This window comes from Drosophila grimshawi, unplaced genomic scaffold, assembly GCF_018153295.1.
Source record: "Drosophila grimshawi isolate 15287-2541.00 unplaced genomic scaffold, ASM1815329v1 contig_848, whole genome shotgun sequence".
NCBI lineage: Eukaryota > Metazoa > Arthropoda > Insecta > Diptera > Drosophilidae > Drosophila > Drosophila grimshawi.
Genome location: NW_025063692.1, coordinates 9350920 through 9369574, shown reverse-complemented (window position 1 = coordinate 9369574; position 18655 = coordinate 9350920). Strand labels below are relative to the sequence as shown.

General features: G+C 44.0%; 5 protein-coding genes across 5 annotated transcripts; 4 read left to right on the top strand and 1 right to left on the bottom strand.

Annotated features, from left to right (window-relative positions):
• Positions 1–559: 559 nt before the first annotated feature.
• On the top strand, positions 560–2135 carry LOC6565649 (probable basic-leucine zipper transcription factor R). Its single transcript, XM_001992346.3, has one exon. The coding sequence runs from the start codon at positions 617–619 to the stop codon at positions 1598–1600; it is 984 nt and encodes a 327-aa protein (XP_001992382.1). The 5' UTR covers positions 560–616; the 3' UTR covers positions 1601–2135.
• Positions 2136–3919: 1784 nt separating this feature from the next.
• LOC6565648 (alpha-protein kinase 1) lies at positions 3920–10496 on the top strand. Its single transcript, XM_032739050.2, is given in 4 exon segments — positions 3920–4785; positions 4860–7456; positions 8685–8749; positions 8751–10496. Coding segments are annotated over 3 exon segments (3258 nt in total). The 5' UTR covers positions 3920–4785; positions 4860–5743; the 3' UTR covers positions 10231–10496.
• A 1607-nt stretch (positions 10497–12103) lies between these two features.
• LOC6565647 (diphthine methyltransferase) lies at positions 12104–13596 on the top strand. The gene has a single exon (XM_001992344.2). It carries the CDS (start codon positions 12306–12308, stop codon positions 13431–13433), a length of 1128 nt encoding a protein of 375 aa, XP_001992380.1. The 5' UTR covers positions 12104–12305; the 3' UTR covers positions 13434–13596.
• A 430-nt stretch (positions 13597–14026) lies between these two features.
• Positions 14027–14702, top strand: LOC116805633. The gene is made up of 2 exons (XM_032738807.1): positions 14027–14292; positions 14366–14702. Exons 1-2 carry the CDS (start codon positions 14049–14051, stop codon positions 14644–14646), a joined length of 525 nt encoding a protein of 174 aa, XP_032594698.1. The 5' UTR covers positions 14027–14048; the 3' UTR covers positions 14647–14702.
• A 57-nt stretch (positions 14703–14759) lies between these two features.
• On the bottom strand, positions 14760–18537 carry LOC6565646 (serine/threonine-protein kinase Pink1, mitochondrial). Its single transcript, XM_001992343.2, has 5 exons — positions 18172–18537; positions 17802–17986; positions 17485–17729; positions 15433–17193; positions 14760–15364 (listed from the first exon to the last, which is right to left on the bottom strand). Exons 3-5 carry the CDS (start codon positions 17641–17643, stop codon positions 15161–15163), a joined length of 2124 nt encoding a protein of 707 aa, XP_001992379.1. The 5' UTR covers positions 17644–17729; positions 17802–17986; positions 18172–18537; the 3' UTR covers positions 14760–15160.
• Between the last annotated feature and the right edge of the window lie 118 nt (positions 18538–18655).

Here is an 18655-nt window from a genome sequence, read left to right as displayed (position 1 = left end):
GATTCACGGTTGCCCATGCAGCCCTGCGTGCCACAGTCTGCACTGCAACCGTGCCGGCTACATTTTGACAATTGGAAAGGCCCCCCCAAAAAAACCTGGAATTCACTGAGCGCCAAAGTGAGCGAGAGAGAGAGCGAAATGAGCGAAATAAGCTTCCATGCGAAATACTGGTGCATGCGTGTTTGTGTGTACGTGTGCACGTACCAAGTTTATCGTGGAATCACTTCCAATAGAATTTGGAAGTTTTTTTTTCCATATTGATTAGTTATGTCGCTTTTGTTGTTTACTCGCTACATTTTTTTGCCCAGTTAAATTGTGTGTGCTGTGTGCCAAAAAACGCGGCAAAAAAAATCGCAAAAAAAAAAACGCCCACAACAAAAACACAAATTAACCCAAAACACAAGCAAAAGCGGAGAAAAATTGGTTAGCAGAAAACGCGAAAAGAAGGAAAACGCCAAACGGCAATCGATAGGCGCAAAAACCAAATCGCTGTCGCAGCGATCTCAAAACAAAAACGGAACATAAATAAATAAATAAAAATAAACGAAAAAAGACAACTACAAGAACAAGAAAAAGAACAACGGCAAAGAGCAGAGCACCCACCACCACCAATCCAATGTCCGCGGGTGTGGGTGGCGGCGGAGGTAGCATAACCACAGAACATCACAGCCGTTTATATTTCCTCAATTCGCCAACGGCGCCGCTGAGCGCCGCCCGCTCCGATCCGTTCTTCATCAAGCCCGAATATCTCAACTATGAGAATCCCATGCACCATCTGTATCCGAGCAACCGGGGCCTCATAGAGTACAACAACTATACGACAACAGTTGCCGCTGCAGCTGCTGCTAGTGCGAGTACAGGTGCTGCTGCTGCTGCTGCCGCTGCTGCTGCTGCTGCTGCGGCGACAGCCACTGCTGCCGCTGCCAACGCCGCCGCTGCGAACGCTGCTGCATCGTCCGTTTCGGGCGCTGTTACCAGCAGTACCGCCAATAACAGTACCAGCAATAACAGTAACAATAACAATAACAGTGAGAATAGTTTTCAACATTCACAGCAACAACAACATCCACAGCAACAGCAGCAGCAACAACAGCATCCACAGCAGCAGCAACAGCAACATCAACAGCAGCAGCAACAACATTCGCAACATCCGCAACAGCAACAACATCCGCAGCAACAGCATCCGCAACAACAACAACATCCGCTGCATCATCATTTGTCGATTGGGCCGCAGTCGTCGCGGGCGCAGAAAGCAGCGCGTCGACGCAGCAACGAATCGTTGGAAGCGCGCGAACGTCGACTGGAACGGAACGCGGCGAGAATGCGAGACAAGCGATCAAAGGAATCGGACGCCGAATATCGGATGCGACTCGCCAAGAATGCCGAAGCGAATCGTGTGCGGCGCCAAAACGAAAATGAAGTACAAAGAACCCTAAGACTGATGAAGAACGCCGCCCGACAGCGACTGCGACGCGCCAGCGAATCGAACGATGAGCGCAAAAAGCGTTTGGCCAAAGCCGCCGAAAGGATGCGCGTCTCGCGCGCCAGTGTGCCCAAGGTGATTAAGCCGCCGCTCGAGGATCGCCTCAAGGGTTACTAAGCACCAGCAGACGACCCAGCATCAGACTCCAATCAGCGAGTGTAGTGCGTAACTTGTGGAGCTGGCTCCAGCAAGTACCGGAAAGTGCATCCAATCAGACACACACACCCCGAACACACACACACTCATACACTGACACTCATACACATACCCCTATGTAGACAAGGGAGCGAGAAAGAGAGAGAGGGGGTAAAATATAACAGCATCTAATCAAAGGTATATCTAATCAGAAACCTAGCTTCCAAGTAAACAAACACACAAAACATACCGAATCTAATCAGGAGTAAAAAATATCTAATCAGAAACATGGAAGCCATTGTGTAAACGGAAACGCAGCAATGCAGAAGAAGAAGCATCAATTTGTGCGGGCGTACAAGAAATCTGCATTAAAAAGAAGAATAATGCATGTATGACACACACACACGAACACACACACGCACACAAACATTTGCATGTATGTATGTGTGGGCAGCAACGTCGTCGTTTTAGACAGCAAAAAAAACAAAAGGAAACGAATGAAGGAAGAAGAAAAAACATCTATAAATAATATATATATATATATATATATATATATATATAATGAAAACACATATGCATATATAACAATTACACACAGAGAAACGGGCAAAGAACAACAACAACAACAGCAAAGGGAAGGCGCCTAAAAAAGGATGTGCCCCAAAATAAAAAGAGAAAAGTAAATAAAAAAACAACAAGCAGCTATACATAATAATTATAATAACAATAATAATAATGATTATCATAACAATAACAATGATGAATGGATAAATGACACGTTTTTTTTCTGGAGCTAGCAAAGTGTCGGCAATTTTTTTTTAAGTTAAAATTTAAACAAAGATGAAGTAAAAAAAAAAACAAAAAAAAGTATTTTTATAATGCATGCATTATATTCGTACGATATATATAAATATAAATATATATATATACATATATATATAGCTATATATACACAAAACACACAGAATATTATAATATACATAGATACACACACACACACATAGGAAATAGTCAAGTGTAAATGTATGCACGTCACTTAGCACACACACACAGACACACTGACAGACACACGCACACATGTGAGAGATACACACACATGTGGTGGAGGAAAGAAGCAGAACGCGCGAAAAACCCCCCAAAGGCAATAGTTAACTTCATCCCCATATGTACACAAACACACACGCACATTTGCTCACATATATGCATATGCTTGCATGTGTGTGTGTGTGTTATTGCTGTGGTTGAATTTTTTAACTGTATTTGCATCCAAACGGAATTTGCATTCTTTCAATCAGCAATTGCCGTTATTTCGCTGCAACAGGTGGCGACACCTGGCGGTCAATTGTTCAACTTGCCTCCCAAAAAAAACAATTTTAAGCGCAATTTGAACATTTCCGCCAAAAGTGCTGCAACAAATTGTCCCACTGTGCATGTGTGTGTGTTCGTGTGTGAGTGTCTTTCCCATGCTGTAATAAAAAGGCGCGAGTAGACACGAATTCATTCTCACCAGCAATCCACACAGGATTATGTGTATACACACACTCTCATACACACACATGCACACATACACATATGCTGTAGTAACATTGAAAGCCTCACGCTACCCCACCCCCACCCCCTCACAGAACCCAATCAGAAAATAAATCACGCACCCTAACAAAGAACAAAACCCAACAATAAATGAGCAAATTAACAAAAAAAAAAACTAAAAAAAAAAAACTAAAAAAAGGAAAAAATAAACAATATATATATTAAACGTACCACTTAAGTTCTAGTCGAAATTTCAAATTGTTTTTTCTTACTCTTTTTACCCAGCCCTCCCATTATATTGTTTTGATGTAAAATTATAACATATACATTTTATGTAATTGTAATATTCTATGTACACTAAAAAAAAAAAGAAACAACAACACACACTCAAACAAGAAAGAAACAAAAAAACAACACAAAAGCAAACGAAAAACAAAATGAATACTTGAATAAAGTTGCATTCACAATTTTTAAGTGGCGCGCTCGTTTTAATTGTTATTGGAAACACTCAAAAAGGATTTTTAGCTTATGTTAAACAGAATTCAAATGTTGCCACCCATTGTATGATATATCGAAATCGATCATATCGCAAACAGCTTGGCGCGAATTTATCGAAATGGGTATGCGCCTATCGACAGTGCGCGCAATGCTATCGATAGCATTGCAATGGAAGTGGAGTCTATCGCTGATGCTACATGTATACATACACACACGTAAACATCCAGTTGCCTTCCAATTTCCAGTTGTATTTATTTTTTAATGTGTTGTTGTGTGCGTTGGTACAGAAAACGGCGGAGCATTTTGCTAGCCGGAGAATTTAGCGCGTTTTTTTTGTTGTTTCATTTCTCAAAAACAAACACAATTATTTCAACAATTTGCGCGCGTACAATTTGAGAGATAACTATGTGAAACGCCATGCCTGAATATGGACAAAATGCAGCTTTTAATTAATATGCACACAGTGAAATAATGTACATTTAACTAGGCGAGTGCAGAAATTGCCGACAATTTTCGAGCGGCAAAACGGAATATAAAAATAAATTAACAATTGATGAACAAATTGCAGCTGATGCAACAATTGTGAGAGAATCGCTTTCAAATTTTTTATAAAAGGACAACATACATATGTATGTATGTATGTATTTCATGCACACTTACATACACTTGCGTTTGCATATATATATATATAGACACCGCCGCTTGTGTGTGTGTGTGTACGAGTGAGTCGTGAACGTCTGCTTGTGTGTGTGTACATATAATCATGTGAAAAATCGATTGGAAGTGACTGGAAGCGCCGTATAGTCATTGGAAGACACACAGCGGCGGCGGCGGTAGCGGCGCCAATTGTCATTTACTATCAAGCAAGAAGAAGAAACGTGCGCACGCACCAAAAGTAGCCACAGCAAAAAATAAAAAGAAAAAAAGCAGAAAAAAGAAACGATTAAAATTGAAAATAAAGTAAAGCACGCAACGTCAACTTTTGCACAGTCCCTATATATATACATACATATATATATATAACACAAAAAGAAAAGCAGACAAGAACAACAACAGCAAACAATAAGCGCGCAACTGGCAACTGGGAGCAGACTGTAGTAAAAGGTGCGCAATTCGTTGTTTTAGCTGAGACACAAACCGTACGTTTTTTTTTACTTGAATTCTGTTTTGTTGCCATCTGTGTATGAATGATTTTTGACATTTGCATGTGCAGGCGGCGCGAGACGACACTAGCAAGAGGAAGCAGAGCACAAAAAAGAAGGCGACAACGGCAGCAGCAGGGGAAAATAGCTGAGGCAGCAACTATCAACATATTTAGAAGCATATTGCAAATTGATTGACATGATATAAAAAAAAAGAAGGGTGATGCGCAAAACAGAAACCGAAAACAGCAGCAGCAGCAGCAGCAATCAACGAACAACGAGAGAGCAGCGACGGTAAGCGAGAGACCGATAAAGAGCAAGAAAGAAAGAGAGAAAATAGCATCAGTAGCAGCAGCAGCCGCAGCCAAAAGTTGTTAAAAACGAAAACGCACCAAAAAAAGAAAAAGAATATATATATATATGCATTACACGGACCGAGAATTAGCGAGACATCAGCCGTATGCATGTGTGTGTGTGTGTGGGTGTGCGTGCATGTACAGCGATAACGATTACGATAAACGATATTTAGGCGCATTTCTTTTTATATAACTACTACCAACGACGGGCCACAAATTGCGAAGCAGCAAACAATAACAAAAAACGAAAACGCAACGAGAACGGCTGTTAAATGCGGCGACCAAAACGCCAACGTCTTTGTCGCCCGAGCAGCAGCAGCAGCAGTAGTAGTAGTAGTAGTAGCAGCAGCAGCAGCAGCAGCAGAAGTAGCAGCAACAGTTATCGATATTATCAAGAGCAGCAGGATATCGCTGATTGTTGACTGGAAGTGGCAGTGGAAGTGGAAGTGGCAGCGGCACTGGCAGCGCCAGTGGAAGTGCCTTGCTGACTGTTTATCGTTCGTTATTGTGTATTGTGTATATCGATCAAGAAGCAAGCAGGCGACGATCAAGCAACGATTTGACGACAATTTCGATTGTTGTTCAGGCTTTGCCAAATAATGGAACCAGATCCCAATGGGATAAAGATAGAGCCGACACTTGACCATCATCAGCAGCAGCAGCAGCAACAATACGCGACACATGTGCTGGCAATAAATGGTTCAAATGCGCGCCTTCTTATCGACCATCCGTCAGCGTTGTTGGTACCATTGTCGACCCATCAACAGCAACAGTTGCAGCTGCAACAGCAGCAACAGCAGCAGCAACAACAGTTTCAGCAACAGCAGCAGCAACATCATCACCTACAACAGCAACAACAACAACAGCAGCAGCAACAACAGCAGCAGCAGCAACAGCAGCAGCAGCAACAACAACAATTTCATCAGCAACAATTGCAAATAACATTACCCGCTTATTCACAGCCACTCTCGTTGAAGCAACAGCCGCCACCAACACCGCTGGGACCCGCCTCCAGCGTCAGCTCGACCAACACACAACAGCAGCAACAGCAATCGCAGCAGCAGCAAACACAACAACACCAGCATCATCATCATCATCAGCAGAGGTGGAACGAGAGCCCCGAGGCACGCCAACGCCGTTTGGCCCGCAATGCTGAGAGAATGCGCGAGCGGCGACAGCGTGAAAGCGAAGACGAATACCGCAAGCGTTTACTGCGTAATGCGGAGGCGAATCGCCAGCGACGGCAAAACGAATCCGACCTGGAGCGAGCAATGCGTTTGGTGCGCAATGCGGCGCGTCAGCGCCTACGACGCGCAATGGAATCACCCGATCAGCGGCTGAAGCGACTCTCCAAGCTGGCCGAACGCATGAGGATGTATCGTGCCAGCGAAACGGCCGATCAGCGCAAGATCCGATTGGCTGAGATGGCGGCGCGTGCGCGTCAGCGCATCGCCAGCGAATCGGTGGAGGAGCGCAAGGAAAGACTGAGAAAGCTGAACGACTATGCGAAAAAGGTCAGAGAAAAGAAAAAGATTTACAAACAGGTGCAGGTGCATGCAGGCGTGCCACTGAATTCGTCGTCGTCTTCATCGACCAATTCGACCAATTCCAATTCACTGACCGCGCAGCCGCAGCAGCAGCAGGTGCTTGCCGTGGCAACAGCAGCAGCAGCAGCAGCTGCTGCCGCCGCCGCCGCAGCAGCTGCAACCGCATCCACCGTAGCTGGTCCAGCCAATTGTAATAATGAGCATACTATTAATTTAAATCAGGCAAACGTCTCGTCAGCGCCTGCAACCAGTAGCAGCAATAGCAGCAGCAACAACAACAACAACACAACGACAGCAGCAGCGGCAGCAGCAACCGTTGCCAGCGACGGGCAACAGCAACAGCATCTGGTGACAGCCGCTCCAGCGGCTGCCTATCAACAGCATCAGGCCATCGAGTATATGGGCCAAAATATGTTTATAGCGCCCGGCATGCTGCGACCGACAATGCAACTTAAACAGGAGCCCCAACAGCAGCAGCAACAACAGCAGCAGCAACAGCAGCAGCAGCAACAGCAGCAACAACTACAACTCCAGCAACAGCAGCAACAGCAACAGCCACGTTACTCGCTGGGCGCCCAGCAGCTAATCGATGGCGTTGCCGGCGGCAGCGGTGCAGCCGAAGCGGGCAGCATATTTGTGCAACAGATCTATGGCGAGGAGCCGGGCAAAACTGGTAAATTGCTGCAGACGCATATGCCGCACTTTAGCATTGCCAATCAGCTCGAGTTCTATAAGCAGAAATACGCCAATATGGTGGAACTTCAGGTGCGTATGCAGACCACAACGCCAGACTAGCCAGAGATCAGAGCCAGTGCCAGTTGCCAGTTGCCAGAGAATCATTACCAGAACCAGAGCCAGAGATCAGAGCCAGTGCCAGTGCCAGAGAGATTAGCCAGTGGCGCGCCGCGCATCCACAAACAAAACAAAAAGAGACAAAAACAGACAAAAGATGAGCAGAGATCACAAAAAAGCAAAAAGCAAAAAGCAAAAAGCAAAAAGCAAAAAGCAAAAAGAAAAAAGAAAAAGAAGCAAACCAAAGTTTAAAAACAAAAAAAAACGAAACAAAAACCAATTAGAACAAAAAAAAAAATTTTATTTTTGTTTTCTTTTATATATTTTATTAGAAGATTTGAAGACGTGAACCGGATAAATCTCAATATATTTATATATATGCTGAAAAGTGAGCTAAATTCAGAGAGCGAGACAGAAATGAAGGTTTACCGCTTATCAATCATGTAAAAAATACAAAAAAAAAAAAACAAAAAAAAAAAATTAGAAACTCAACTTTGATATATATATAGAAATCTGAAATCTGAAAGCGAATTCAAATGCTATTTTGTGTAATGCCCCAAAAACGTCTCCAGATGTGTCTTCAAATCATGCAAAAGAACAAGATGAAAATTTGTCTCTTTCTATCAGTCAGTCTGTCTCACTTCCCAATATGGTATCTATATCTATATATATATATATATAGCAATTATATTAGCGAGTATTTTGATATGTTAAACGATATCGGAACAATTCTTAGGGTTTTTTTTTATTTTTTTTTAGAATAGCTTAAAAATAGTTTTGTTCTGGTTTTTTTTAGAGCAGAATTTTATTTGAATTGAACGAAAAGTTGGAATTAGGTTGCACACATAATATATATAAATAATATATATATATGATATATGATATATGGTATATAGATACCCATAAATTGTAGCCCAAGAAGCAGAAGAAATATATATTTTTTTGGAAAAACAGTTTCGAAAACGCAAAAAAGAAACAAATCAAATATTTGAAATTCTTATAGAAGTTTCACTGTCAACGATTAATAATTGTCTGTTTATGTTTTTTGTTGTTGTTGTTTTTTTTTTTTTTTTTTTTTTTTGTATTTCTCGAGAATTGCTGGGGCTGAAAATTTAGCTCGTGAAGCTCTTCCTGGAAACATAACCTGACACATAAAATTCTCTCTTTTTTTGGGTGTCCGATTTGGATGTGGTGCTTGCAGTCCGGCAACGAGACGACCGATAACAGCGGGTCTGTTACACTGGGCCAGAACGAGGCCAAGGTGATTTGTGGCCGCCACCGGGGAGCAGCAGAAGGCGCTTAAGCAGCTTGGACAGGCGGCGACGACGACAACGACCCAGCTATACAATCAGCTACCGTATCTGGCCACCTTCCCGGCAACGGCAAATAGCAGTGGCGGCACCACTGGCACCGGCACAGTTACTGTAACCGGCGGCGTCGGTGGTGGCGGTGGCACAAGTGGCGCCAATGGCACCGCAACAACCGCCTATTATCCCATGTATCACAATGGCTTCCAGTTGGGCATTGGGCCGAACACAGTGCCGCCGCCGTTTACGCCCGTGCATTTTACGAACGCCAGCGGCGGCAGCAGTCCGACAACAGCGACCGGCCAATATAATCTATTGACGGCGGCGCCGACGGGCACAAATCCCACGCTGACTGTCACCGGACTGGACCAACAGTCCCAGCAACAGCAGCAGCAACAGCAGCAGCAGCAGCAACAACAACAGTCCCAGCAACAGCAACAGCAGCAGCAGCTGGTCCAAGAGTTCCCCAAAGTTGGACGGGGAAGGCCGCGCAAGAACAACCTGCTCAGTGGCAAGGATGAGCATCTGAAGACCAATACGCTGCTGGAGCAGGAGATCAATCAAATGCTAGCCGCGCCGCATTTAACGCATCGGCGCGGTCGACCCTCGTCCGTGGAGCATCTCCATCATCAGATCCATGCACATTCCACGGCCGATGGTGATGGCATCGTGCATCAGCAGATGTCAACGTCGCGACGCAGTGGCGCCAACAAATACGAAACGGAGGAGGAGAAACGCATCCGTTTAGACAAAATGGCGGCACATCAGCGGGCGGTGCGTGCGAATGAGTCGCCCGAGCAGCGTACGATCCGATTGCAGAAGCTGTCGGAACGAGCGCGTCTCATGCGTGCCCAAATCCGGGCCACCGAGAATATTGAGGAGCGCAAGGAGCGCCTGTCCAAACAGGCCGAGTATGCGCGACTGCGACGGATGCGCAGTCATACGCCACGTCGGAGCAGCAGCGCCAGCACCGAGTTTCATGCCAAAACCGAGGAGGAGGAGGAGGAGACAGCTGAACAGTTGTATGACAATGATACCGATACTGGTGGCGATAGTTTTGCCGTCAAGACGGACACCTCCCAACTGGATGGCGATGCGTCCAATGATCAGCAGCAGCTTGCCGCACAGCTCCAGCTCCAGCAACATGACCTCCAACAGATGGCCGGCAGCCTACAAGCGCAGCCCCATCACGATGCGATTGTCATCAATCAGCAGCAGCAGCAGCAGCAACAGCAGCAACAACAGCAGCAACAACGTCTAGTTAGCCTCAGTCAGCATCAGCAGCAGCAGGGCTACAGCAAGCTGCAGACGACGACAGCAGCTGGCGGAAGCACTGGCGGTGGCGGTGCTGGTGGTGGTGGTGGTGCTGGCAACGGAGCACCTGAGAATAATGATATGCTTAAGATACTTGAACCGATCATTGTCATGAAGACCAAATGAGTAACGCAAAAGCGCCGCAGGGGGCCAACACATCATCATCATCATCAACATCAACATCATCAACGGTAGACAGTGCCAGATATAGCTAACTATATATATATATATATATATATATCTGTAAGAATATATATATGTGCTTATGTTTTGGGCTATTGTTGGCGCTAGAGATTCGCTGCGAGAAAGTGAGTGCAGAGAAAGATTGTTGACAGACAACGAAACACACACAAAACACCACTTGGTGGTCGGGTCAGCCAACCTACCCCACTTACCCCACCCCACCCGCCCGCCCCTTCCAGCTTTCCACTTGCCCCTAACCAACGCAACCCAACCCAACCCAACCCAACCCAACCCAACCCCCTACCCATCAAATTCTTGCAAGTGTGTTCTAGTGTAGCATATATATACAGATAGAATATATAGATGGGTATCGTAGGCGTTTTGTACAAAGAGAGAAAGTGTTTGCAAACAGAAAAAATGAAGAAAATAACAGAAGAAGAAGAAGAGGAAGAAAATATATTCTTAAGTCACGCGTTCTATTTTATTATTTCTTTTCTATAAGTCGCATATAACATATGCATATGTGCATAACTTCTATACTAAATATATGCATACATATATATTTATATATATATACTTGTTTATATACATTTGTATTCTTTTAAAATCTGATTTGAGGGCGTCTTAAAAATCAACTTAACTCTGTTTACTTTAAGGATACGTTAGTGCAATAGACATTAGAAAAAAAGAGAGAGAGAGAGGTAGATAGAGATAGTGAGCGAGGTAGAGGGAGAGCAGGATAGAGATAGTGTGCGAGAGAGAGAGGGAGAGATAGCGTGCAATATCGTATTTCACATACATCGGAACATGTCTAAAGCAGCAAAGTATATAAGCCCAATGGCTAACCCCAGAAACCAACCAGGACACTGTGAGAAAACGAACCGTAACGAAACGCACCGATGCAAACACAATACACACACACAATACACACACACAACACACACACACACACACACACACACATACACTGCACTATACGTATACATTAATTTTGCAGCTAACAAAGGAAAACAAACAAAAACAACAAACTAAATAAATTAAAAAAAGAAGAAAAAATATGTATTTGCATAAAAAAAATAGGTATAGAAATTGTAACTTTTTGAATTTTTGAAAGTGTAACGGTCGTCAACAGATTACCGATTAACTTTTTATGTAATGTAATAAGCAAAAAAAAAAAAAAGAAAAGAGAAGTGAACAACTACGCCTAAATTTCATAATAATTTGTAGCCCCTAAACCGAGCACTAAGTAGAAAGTACGTATTAATTTTTAAAAGTAGCAAAACATACAAATAAATTCTAATGAGCAATAAGATCGCTTAACTATCGATAATTATCGGTCGCACAAGCAAAGCCAATCATTGGCCGGGGGTTCTTTTTGTTTGTTTTCAATCAATTAAATAAGCATTTGGTAATTACAATGCTATCTCGCCTCAGCGATAACTGACAATGGATTCAAATATTGATGTATTGATATAGTTATGGGAACATTTATATACAGATTAAAAGTATTCACAACATCTGACAGCTGCGACAACTAGTGAGTGGCCTCATGATAATTTATATATAAATGCATATCGACATTTCAAAAAGATCTTCATCGGATCTGCGAGGCAAAAAATAATGGTATAATCGATCGTTTCTGTTATAATTTTGATTATGACAATAAGCAAAGGCCAGAAAAACACAGTCGCCTTGGCAAAATGTGATTTACCAACTTTGAATTACCAAACTGCCGCTGCAATGTTTACAAAGCAGCAGCAGCAGCCAAAGTGACCATACTCTCGTTACAGAAACAATACCGAAAATGCGCGATTGTGTTGGTAAACAGCGGCTGACATGCGGCCGCTGCATTTTCGTAAAATAACAGAATAAGTTCAAAATAAATATTGTTTAGCTTGTCGCAACAATATTTTGTTTGTCGAAGCTGCGTCGAGTGACAGCTGCGCTTTCTAGTAAATAGAGACCCCACTCTCAAGTCATATGTATCTCGATATTTGGCCAACAATTGTAATTGTGGCATGAAGTTTTCGACGTTGCACAGTGTGGACACCGTTTATTCCGCCGATTCGGTGGAATGGTGCACAGTGGATGAGGCACATAATGGCTATTTTGCGTGTGGCACCTATCAGCTGGTGAATGCGGAGCAAACAGCTGCTGAAGGTGGCACGCAACAACAGTCGCAACATTCACAGCAGCCACGCAAGGGTCGCGTCTATCTGTATGCCTTCGATGTGCAGGGCGGTGCTCTGCACCGGCTGCAGTGCATCGAAACAGCAGCCATCTTGGACATGAAGTGGCTGCCCGCCGGCAACTCAGAGAGCGGCCCGCTGCTGGCCACAGTCAATGGGCTCGGTGAGGTCGACATCTACGAGCTGCTAGCCGCCGAACAGCGACTGATGAAACGTGCCAGTTTGCAGCTGGAGCAGAGCGAAGAGGAACCGATTCTAGCATTGGCCATCGACTGGCGACAATGTGCTGACGATGCAGATGTTGTGCAGCTACTAGTGTCCGATTCCAGGGGCAATATCCATCAGTTGCAGTTGCATGCGGCGCAGCAGAAGCTCAGCCAACTGCGCTGCTGGCATGCGCACAATTTTGAGGCATGGACATGCGCCTTTGATCGCTGGTCGCCCCAGCGTCTCTACACCGGTGGCGACGATTGCCTGCTGCATGCCTACGATTTGCGCATCGGCGACACGGATCGTATCTGGACGAATCGGGCACATGGCGCCGGCGTCACCTCTCTGCTAAGTCGTTCAGTTGCCGAGCACCAACTGCTCACGGGCAGCTACGATGAGGTGTTGCGCCTCTTCGATACGCGCCGCATGAAGTGCAGCCTCGCCGAGCTCAATCTGGGCGGTGGCATTTGGCGCCTCAAGCCGCATCCGTTGCGTAACAATCTCATCCTTACCGCCTGCATGTACAATAACTTTCATGTCGTCGACATAAGCTCGTCGGGCCCGGGCCCGGGCCTGAACCTGGTGGGCACCTACGGACAGGAGCATGAGAGCATCTGTTATGGCGCCGATTGGGCGCCAAATATCAATAGTCTGGGCTTAGCGGGCGGTGCAAGTGCTGAGATTTTCCACATGGCAACCTGCTCCTTTTACGATAACAAACTCTGCGTGAGCAGCGTTCAAGCATAACCTGAAACGTTGCACATTTTGTTATCCTCTTAATTAAGCAGACAGATTAGCTATAAAATATAATCGTTTTATATAAATACGTTTTTTTTTAATTTTTGCCTGTTTAACGTTTGAATTTATTGTGATTAAAGTTTAAATAATGTGCTGACAAGCACAGCAAACATGTTGCTGGTAGTTTGAAATATTATATTTGTATTTTATTTATAGGTGTCTTGTGAAATATTATATTTGTATTTTATTTGTAGATGTCCTGTTTCACGTCTTGCTCAAAACTCAATTTTCTACATATATTTTTTCTAATAAACATATATAATAAATTACTAAATGCATTTATTATATTGTACAAATAATAGCAGAAGTTATAGTTGAAAAACAAAAAACATTTTCAAATTATGGTTAAGACTAAAGACATAATTAAAATTAGTTACTTAATTTAGCTAAATGCGAAGACGTTCGAGTTTAAACAAGCCTATCGATATGCGAAGGTGGTAAAATTTAAACAAGCCTATCGATATCGAATGTTCAACACATATATTTGACATATCGATAGAGCAATCGAAATTGTGATCAGACGCGCGTTTATAAAACTTTGTATCGAATTTATTTAATGTCGAAATGGCTGCAAGTAATCAAATGTTGCATAAAATTGAAACTGAACTTGTCGACATCCAAGAAGCGCTGAACAAAACAACAAACGCTGTGCAGCAAATTGTGGCAGCCATCGAAGATTCCAAAGGCAAGCAAAACACAATCGCCTCTGCAGCTGAATTCGATGGAGAAGTTCAGCAGGTGCTTCCAGAACTGCAGCAAATTGAAGTTGAGCGCAAACAAATTCTGGAACAATTCCATGATATACTTGGTACGCAAATAAGCATGCATCCAATACATACAAACATTTATTGTTTTTTTTTTTTTTTATATTTACTATTTAGAGAACAGCAATGATGTCCGAATTGTACAAATACTCAAGCATAACTTGCATCAATTTGGCTGTCAACTGCGAGCATCTTCCGATGCGAACAATAGGATACTATACAAATTTGATTTTGGCAGCAAACGTTGCATAATCGTCACAATGAATGCTTTACGGCTGGAACTCGTCCGTATTTATCCGGAGCAGCGCAATTTCGCCAAACTCAAAGAACTCTTAGACGAATCTCAGGATCTAATGGGTTTGCTGAACACCTTTGGAGATATGTATAAAAATGTTTAGTTGCCATGCTTATCAATCCACTAATATACATATTACATATAATCTATAGATTTTATAAATTAAATACAATAATTATGAAAAACTAAATAACTCTTGCAAAAACTCCATTTTTATATTGCTAAACTTGAAATTTATTTGTTTGCAAGTGCGTGCAAAATTGTGGGATTAAAGATGTGGGGGGGGGGGGGGGGGGTTGCACAGAAGCAGACAGTGGGACATGGCTATAACGACTCGGCTGCTGTTGCCAACAATTGTGATTGGCATATGCAAAAAGTAAAAGCGTTTCTTGTGTATGCGGCTAAAGTTTGTAATTTTTATAAAATATGTACATATAAATATATATATATGTAAGCATATATACTATATATATTTTAGGTATCACACGGTTTTTTTTGTTTCGTTTTTTCCTTTTTCTTTTTCTGTTTTTTTTTTTACTTCTGAGTGTAACAAGATGTAAACAGCAACGCACGTCCACAGCCCAAAAGCTCCAGCTCTTCCCGACATCCGTCATCCTTTAGGCGGTGGTGACCACGTTCTGAATCCAGTTCAAAGCGCCTCGGATGCGACGCAGGCGTGCACGTACCAGGAAGCTGCAGATGAGCATATACTCAACGTACGCATGCCGACCACCGCCGCCGCTCTGCTGAGCGATGCCATGTCCATTTGGACGACCCTCGCACATGATCTTGGTGGTCAGCGAGAGCAGCCACTGCAGGATCTGCAAAGGCAAGAGAATCATAAATATTGCAAAGAGCACAAGATTGTTGGTGAGGTGTTTGTGATTACCTCGGGACTGTTTGGCATGCCACCAGACTTGAGCCACTTCGATGGTGCCCAGAGGAAGAGCTGCAGCACATTGGCGGCAATGTCGGGGCTAATACGCTTCGACGGATTGGGATTAAGTATATTGTGGATGAGCTGTTGCAGCAGCGGCGGACACGCATCGCACAGTGGCGGCAACTGCTCGTGCCTGTAATCGCTATTTCTCAGCGAATAAGTGAGCTCGCCCTGTGCACGAGCCAATCCGCCCGTGGCTGAATAGAAGGGATTGGGCAGACCAAAGATTTCGTAGGCCAATGCACCGCAGGCCCACAGATCGGCCTTGCTATAGTTAAGCACTGCAAATGGCCCCGGCTGTGTATTAAAGATCTCTGGCGCCATCAGTGCCGCATTGCCGCCCTTATCGATATCATTGGCGGCATAGGGCAGACGCAGTCCGTGCACCTTGTCCGCCAGACAGCAACCGAAATCGGATAGCACCAGCAGCGGCGACTGATCATTCGACTGTAGCTCGATCAGCACATTATCCGATTTGAGGTCACGATGAGCGACACCGTGCCGACTCAGATGGGTGACAGCCTCCAGCATCTGGGCGAGCAGGAGGATTCGGGTGCGTGTGTTTAGCTCAGTGGTGTCCAGCAGGCCGCGCAGACTGTGATCGTAACGCTTCATTAGCAAATACAATGACATGTTCCGTCCATAGCCCTGCGGATTGATCCTCTGCGGTTGGGCAATCGGATAGAGCAGATGGCCGTCGGTAAAGTTGCCCACCTCATCGCAAAAGAAGCCAAACATGCAGACAACATTTGGATGCGGTGGCAACGTCATTGTCTGATGCTGCAACAGACGCTCCCATTCCTCGGCACTGGCATTCATGCGACGCTGACGTGCCGGCACCGTCTCCTTGTACATCGCCCGCAATATGGACAGCGCATTGCTTTGTATATCGTAATTGAACATCATTTTGAGCGCCAGCGGATAGCGATCAATCGAGGACGAGTTATGGGTAGCAGGCAGTCCCAGATCCTCCACAGTATAGCCAGATGGCAGAGCCCGTTCCTCCTCGGCCAGCTGCTGTGGCTGTTCTCCAGCTGCCGTTGCTGTTGTTGCTGTTGTGGTAAGGCCATCCACAAAGGCGGCGGCCGCCGTTGGCTGGCTGTAATTGTAAATATTATCGACGGATCCGCCAAAATTGTGTACGAATCGCGACATATTCTGCAAGGGCGACATCATCTCGTGATTCCAGTTGGTGGAGCTGCTCATTGTGTTGGCGGCAGTCGCTGTGTTCGTTTCGTTGCCGCCGTGTATCGTATCCGATGCGGGAGTCTCCTTGAAATTGGCCGCATAAACAACGGCCGCACAGCCCTTGGCAATTGGTGGACCCACCTCAAGTTTGTCAATATTGAAATTGCTATTCAACGTTTCGGATATCTCGTCGTGATTCCAGGCGTTCTGCAAGCGACTGGCCGCCTCGCGTATCTCCCAGCAAACGCCCTCCAGTTCATCCTCCTTGCTCAGCACACCCGAACCGGTCGCGAGACTAACGCCGATTAATGCAAAAAACGGCGCCGAATCGCCATAAAAGAGTTTGCGTGTCGCCCGATGACGCAGTTCCTCCGAGTAACTGTTCGTCACACGACTCAAGATGTTGTCGATGAAGAGCTTGCGGGCATGTTGCCCAAAGCGAAAGATGCCACCATTCGCTGGACGGGTCGGACAGAAGCGTGGCAACACATTCGCCGTCTGCGGAGGGGTTGCCGCTGAGTTCTGCGAAGGATGCGAAAGATCAGCATTAAAAAGGCGTTAAACGATAAACGAAAGTTAAGATCTAATTTTTATCAGCAACTGTTTGCTACTCCTTTCTATTCTTTTTTAAATATTTAATGACTTTTTTCTTAGATAAATAAGAAATGTATATATTATATATATATAAGTGTATCTATCTCTGTCTTGCTCTATGCTGTGCACTCTTGATCGAAATGCAATGATCATGAAAACTTTTGACTGGCGATGGCCATTCCGGCATTGAATTATATATTTCATATATTTCGCACTCACCCGCAGAACATTGACAGATGTTAGGGGAAAGCCTCGCTTGCTTCGTGTCTTTAACTGGCCTTGTTCCAAAATGTTGGTGTGTATATCACGATTCCAATAGCTTCGTAGAACGTAACGACCATGTTTAACCAGTCGCACGGTTAACAGTCTCACAGACATTTTACCAATTGCAGATCGGCCTTATTGTTTCGCGTTTCTCGTTGCTCTTATGCCCAGATCAAGAAGATTCGCATCGGACTATTGAACTATCGAAGAAGGAAAGCGAAAGTGCACTCATTTTTATCTATTGTTATTTATTTATTTAACGCTGAGCTCACCTATTTGTTCGTTTTTTTTTGCTTGTATTTGTATTTGACCTACGAATCGTTTCGCCTTCGTTATCCTCGCACTGTTGAAGCGCCAGTAGTTATCGCAGATCGCAGCTTATCGATATATCGATTAATTGCTGCCTTGGGGGGCAAGTGTTTGTTTTTGCGTGGTAGAATTGGTCGCCGTCACAGTTCTATTATAAACATATATATATATAGGCATAACTATGTATGTATATATATATATATATATATATATATAGTCAACTATAGTCAAAATGGGAAAATCTTCCAGCTTATTCTTAATATTCTACTATGTAAACGTGTAAAACGAATTGAATTTACTCAACGGACTCATAATTTGTTTAGTTTAACTCGCCTTGTTGATTGATTTTCCAGTTGCCACTAGTGGTTCATCCGTGCCTGCTTTTTTCTCTGCATAAGTCGGTGTGTGTGTTTGTTTTGATATTTATGGACGATTCGCTGTTACCAGTTTGTGTTAAACATCGATATTATTATTGGTAGAATCGTTCCGGTTGGCTTTGCGGTAGGAAATTAGATAATCACATTGCCATAAATAAAAAACCGCTTGCGAATTGGTAATTTTTAATTCGAATGTACGAAAGAGCCAAATATTAAATGTACTTAGCACCAGAATTCGATTTTGAGTCTATTTTACAGTAGAAACAAACGAGCAAATTCACAAAGCACAATCAGCTGTCAGTTTGTCACACAGAGCTGCACTGCGATTCATCCACTATCGATGCAGCTCATGCCGTATGCCGTATCGATAGTAATCATTGCAAAAAGGTATCGATAGGCGATTTAGTGCAACTACACATTTTATTCAAATCAAACGCTCA